The sequence below is a fragment of the Rhamphochromis sp. 'chilingali' genome (genome assembly GCF_963969265.1).
Source record: "Rhamphochromis sp. 'chilingali' genome assembly, chromosome: 3".
NCBI lineage: Eukaryota > Metazoa > Chordata > Actinopteri > Cichliformes > Cichlidae > Rhamphochromis > Rhamphochromis sp. 'chilingali'.
In genome coordinates, this window is record NC_137931.1 from 28645603 (window position 1) to 28651720 (window position 6118).

General features: G+C 42.3%; 1 protein-coding gene across 1 annotated transcript in view; it reads right to left on the reverse strand.

Annotated features, from left to right (window-relative positions):
* Positions 1-3785, reverse strand: part of LOC308393371 (adhesion G-protein coupled receptor G7-like) — a 41284-nt gene extending 37499 nt beyond the window's left edge. The window contains 1 exon segment of the mRNA XM_080877083.1: positions 1384-3785. Within this exon segment, the coding sequence (XP_080733209.1) occupies positions 1384-1525 (142 nt within the window). The 5' untranslated portion in view covers positions 1526-3785.
* Between the last annotated feature and the right edge of the window lie 2333 nt (positions 3786-6118).

Sequence of the window (6118 nt, forward strand, 5' to 3'; positions counted from 1 at the left end):
TAGCCGAAATACCTTCACACTACGGAACTTCTGTGGCTCTTCCGTTCGACAATCTCTCCGGCATTGGAACCATCATCCGTTTTCTCTTCGGTAACCTTCGGTCACGCTCGGTTGATTTTTCTAGTCGGCACACTCATTTCCTCCATTACCCAGGCGGTACGGTGGCTGGCTGCTTCCCAAACAAATACACGTGCGGCTTGGCACTTGTGCTGTACGTAACAAGTCACGCGACGTGACGCTGCGGCTGTGATTGGTTCGGCTCTGCGCTACGTAATTTGGATTGCTGACCTTATTTTTCTTTTTTTTTAAAGAGGACAAGAGCGGCGAGGTCTATCGCGATAGTTTAATTTCTCTATCGAGTAAAAGTTATATCGCCCAGCTCTACTTCATAGACAATGAGCTATCAGAATTAGTTTCGACTATGGAGCCTGAGTGTGTGAATAAAACACAGGAAACCAAAGTAGAGCTCAAAAATATATATATTATGTTTGTTTTGAGAAATGTATAGACAGATGTACAAAAAAAATATGCATATATATCACAAACAGAAATAATGTTGACAATACAAAACAGCTTATTAGGTTCCAAAAGGAGGTGGGATGAGGTGTAGTCCAGTATGAGATTTAGTTTAGTTACATGGACCTGTGATAGGTCATGTGTCATAGTTAAATTCAGTCCATAGGTTTACGATTCCTACCGCAACGTAGCGGTGGTCGGGTGGCTCGCCATCCCGCGCTGATCAGGGCTGATCGCGGGAGGAAAAAAAAAAAAAAAAAAAAAAAAAAACCTGACCTAAACAAGGTCAAAAACATAAATTATCATTCACCGAAGAAAATGAAACAGCATTCTACTGCTGTGACAAAATAAATACATAAATCCATAAATAACAAAGACAAGTAATTAATACCATGTTTCATACACCAAACCATCTCTTATAATGAATTTCATTCAACATACTATTATAGAAAAACATTCTCATGGGTCCCATCAAAGTATATCAGCAATAAAGCTAATAAACATTATCCAAAGTTACTCAAGTATATTTACAAAACTCATTTAACCACAGGTGTTGCGCAACAGATTCAATAATCTCAATGGAATTTAACTCCATTCAAAATCTCATAGGCCGTTTTGGCATTTCACCAGAAAAGTAACAAAAACATCCAAAACTGACAAAACTACAAAAATCAAATCACTCGTTCAACTCTAGATACGTTAAGTCAACATTCGGCCATAATGGAATAAACAAAAACAACAATATTCAATAAATAAAACTAGTAATTGCACTTACTGTCGCTAGCCTAGCATTAGCTTACCGGCGTTTTAGGATGTTCGATCGGGGCTCCGCATTTTCATTAATTGTGACAAAAACAAATAACTCACCGTTGAGTCGATTGTGAGGTGGTGTAAAGATGAATGAATCGGCCGGGTTATTGCACGCTGTCAACTGGTCTGCAGTGTAAAATTTGTCGATATCTGACAAGTACGTCAACCACAGGGACAACAGCAGCCAGAGGAGGGACATGCAGCTGATTGACCCGGAACTTATATAGGGTTCATTCCCGCCACAATAAAGGGACTGGCGGAAGTGGGGTCAGAAGTTACCGTGGTTACACTCAGGTCTTTTGGACTCTGTGGTGGCCTTAGCCATCTTTTACGGTGTGGTCTGCTGGGGTGGCAGCATCTCTGCTGGGGACAGGAAGAGACTGAACAGGCTGATCCGCAGGGCCAGCTCTGTTCTAGGATGTCCTCTGGACCCAGTGGAGATGGTGAGTGACAGGAGAATGGTGGTTAAGCTGTCATCCCTGTTGGACAACATCTCCCACCCCATGCAGGAAACACTGACAGCACTGAGCACCTCCTTCAGTGGCAGCCTGCTGTGTGGGACGGAGAGACTTCGCAGGTCTTTCCTCCCCACTACTGTCAGACTCCACAACAAAGACTTCGCAACTGACCAAACACACACATCCACATATGTGCAACAGCAATAACACTAAGTGCAATACTCTTTTTCTGACAATGTTGTACTTTACACAGTTGTATATAGCATTTGTATTCTATTTTATTCTGTTGTATATAGTGTTTTATTTTATTCTATTCTATTGTGTACAGTATCTTATTCTTATCCTATTCCAGTGTTTTTTCTCATTTTTGCTATGTAACTTTGCACTGTCCACTTTCTGCTGTGACAAAACAAATTTCCCACGTGTGGGAATAATAAAGGTTATCTTATCTTATCTGATTATCATAGAGAGATAACATTCAATAAACTAGTACTCAGTGGTTTGTAATGTTAGTTAGCAGCAAAAACATGCTGACCATGTTAGTGGTTTCACATAGTTTCATCAGCCATCAACACTAACTAATATATCTCTTCACTCTACAGCAGGAGAAGGAAAAATATAAATTATTTTAAATACATGCTGCAAGTGTTTTTATCTCCCATTCTCACCCCGAGACATAGTGATTGATTTCTCACTGAGCAAATCAGCTGATCACTGTTTAACCTTTCATTCTCAGTTTGTGTTTGGAGTTTACTGCTGTCTCCACAGCGCCCCCTGGTGTCCACAGTTTGTTGGTCATGACCCAATTGGTGTCCGTTTCCCACAGCTGAAGCTCACAGATTTATCAGGAACTTATAAACAGCAAACATGAAATTAGATGTCAGCTGTTGTTGTTAATTTATTATTAAAAGGCTGTTCTCTTTCCATTCTAGCTGAATGCAACATGTGGACATTAAAATCCATTACTTCAACCATGAAAACAGGCACACACACCAAGAACTAAACAGTTAAAAGAGTTTCAAATTTCAGATTTTGAAAGGATTGCCATAAAACAACAACTTAAGTCTGCATCTTTTTTATTTACATCATCTCATTGACTGGATTACTTCATATCAGAAGTGACAAAAAATGAAGCCCAAATATAAGTAAAGGACAGTGTCACATCGAGATACTTTTTCCCCTGCGGACATATTGATGGATGTTATGATTTCCAATTGTCTTCTGTAAGAAACTGTTATGTTTGTGGTGTGATACACATGTAATAACCTGTTATATAGTAACCTGTTTGGTTGTGTTCCTGCTGTTGCCTGGAAACTTTTACAGAGCTCAGAGGGAGAGGTCCCCCCTACATTTAGAACAACCAGGTAGAAAACTATAAAGTTTTTGAACCTCTAATTAAACTATGTTTATAACTGAATTATTCAGCTGCTGATTCAGGACAGTCTTCCTCGTTTACCTGAGCACAGAGGGGACACCTTGGTGTTCCCGTGCATCCTCAGCGCACTCCAGTGGATCACGCAAGGCAGGGACTCTGTGCTGGCCGACCTGGCCAAGTCGACATTGCCGGTTAAACAGAGTGTCACGGCCAAAGCTGCTCCCCTCCGTGAGGCCGCCGAGATCCACGTCCTCATCACCGGAAGCCTCCACCTGGTGAGCGGAGCACTCAAACACCTGGACCCAGCAAACATCTCTTATATTAGTCCATGTTTTATCCTTTGAATCCGCTCTTGCATTATTAAACTCAAAAAGTAGCGCGCATCAGGGGTGGGCATGGCCAAAACAACAAACAAAACATTCTAGTCATGAAATGGAACTGACTTACCTGTAATCAGAAACCCAAAAGAAAATACAGGCCTCTTACCTGTCTCTCTAACCTAAACGGGAGAAAAAGGTTCTAAAAGAAAACTGCATCCCACCCCTACAGCTACTAGATCAACAAAAAAGGTCTGTTCACACTATTTACAATATATACAATGCAGCCAAGCTCTTCTCATCACAGAAACACATTCACACAGCACACTACAAGGCACAGGGCTAAATGCACAGCTCGTTTGAAGCAGGATGTAGGCGGGGCTGCCAGTCTGGACGGGCCACAATAAGGCCCGTCCACATTCTCAAGTACGCGAGTCTGGACTAGCCAAGAATGCACGGGAGTACGGACTTGCCAAGGACGCGAGCACGGACTCGCAATTTGTACAATTGGAACACCAGCGTACTTGATGATGTCGCAGGTCCGGAGTTCCCCCCCCCCCCCGTCTAATTTAACTGTGATTAATATATTATGAAGCTTAACTTTAATCTCAGCCAAACCAATTTACTCAGGAACAAAGGAAACACTGAAATAAACCAAGAATTAACATTTAGAAGTGATCTAAGTGACTTATATATCATGTTTAACCTCAGTTGCGAAATCTCAGTTAATAAAACTAGTGTACATGTATGCCTTAATAAAAAGAAACAGGTGAGATGTTAGAACACCTTTATTTTTATTTTAGTGAACACTCAAAAATTACAATAGACAGCTGCTGGGGTTTGGAAGAGAACTGAACACATATTTAAAATATAATCTGATTATTTTGAAGCAGCCTTCAAAATCTCCACGTATTAACATTATTAATGCTGTTTTTGTTCCAGGTGAAAATCTTTCCTCCTGAATTGAAATATATCTCAGCCAAAATGATTTACTCAGGAAAAAATAAAACACTGAAATAAACCAAAAATTAACATTTCGAAGTTACCTAAGAGACTTGTATATCATTTTATCCTGAGCAGCAAAAGACAGCGGGGGGATTGACAACGATGTGCCGGGAGTCTGCTGTTGTCACCGGCTAATCCTCGACCTCCCAGTCTGCTATGGAGCTGGTGGGTAACAGACGTCTCAGAAAATGTCGGAGCACGTTTGGAAATATATGATATCTTGATAAATCGAGCAGATGTTTGAAGTTTACACAGCTACATTCTCGCTTGAAAATAACTTAAAAGTTTATTTTGTGACCCAGAAAGAGTAATATTTAAAAGTTTTTAGCCACGCTCGTCCACCATTGCCGCGTTTGAGTTTTGGGCGAAATGCATTCTGCGATATTTAGCTGTACCAAGTCCACACAAGTCACTACCAATGCATGTTCGATAAAACAGCGTTCTTGGCTTGATGCGCACTTTGAATTGTAACAGTACTTGGTCTCCGACTGATGACGTATCACGAGTACACGAGAACGCAAGTACGCATAAGTACGCATAAGTACGCATATTGAGACAGGCCTTCAGGCTGTGTCCCAATCCAGTGACCGCACACTTTGGAGTACGCGCAGTTCGCATACTATGTACGGTGTGTACTAGGAAGTACAAGAAGTGCAGAAGTGAGAGGCTTGTGAAATAGGACGGTCTACCCTTCAAATTTGCGTCACCAGCTGTACCTTCCCATATCACTCCTCCCGATCAGCAAAATGGATACAGACCACATCCTTGCGTGTGTAATTTCTCTGCTAATGGAAGAGCTCCAACAACCCACCCGTCACAGACGACTGATTCTGTTGCAACTACGAGACAACCACGTTCAGGTACAGTGATAAATACATGTCGACATTTCTCCCCCCTCAGATATTTGACGTGTGTACCTGTGTACTAGCGTAACACCCTGATATATACCACTGAAGATGTGAGTCCCAGATAGGAGTGTTTGCACCCGTAGCCTGCACACTGAAGCAGTACATCCTAGGACATTCTACAAAAGTGCAATTAACAAAAAACCCAAATACTGTTTCCACAAGTACAGTGTCCATTGTCTGCTAAAAGAAGAACAGCAACAGTCAGAATAATGACAAGAATAAAACAATGTCTGTCATTTCCTGTATTTGCCTTCACCAGACCAGACCCCTGTTCTGCAGAATTAACCTGAGTGTCCCAGTCCTGGACAGATTCTTCAATAATGAGGACACCAGGCCTGATTTTCGCCTCAGCAGGGAGTCTGTGAGAGCACTGATGAATCAACTTAACCAGGTTTGGAGACATGGTTGGGATGCCCCGATTGAGGCCCTTGTGTTCCTTTTCTGGCTGGCAAGTGTAGCATCCTACAGGGTCGTGTCCAGGGTGTTTGTAATACCCTGTTCCACTGTTCACCGCATTGTGCACACGGTCACAGAGGAGGTGTGGCCACTCGCCACCAGGTCATCCACCTCCCTCGGACCCCAGAAGACCTAGATGCCATGTCCAATGGGTTTGCACAGCTGGCAGGACACAGAGCCTTTGTGAAAGCTGCTGGTGCAATTGACTGCTGCCAAGTCTGCATCAAGCCTCCCAGTGGCCCTGATGGTCAGTGCTACAGGAACAGGAAGTTG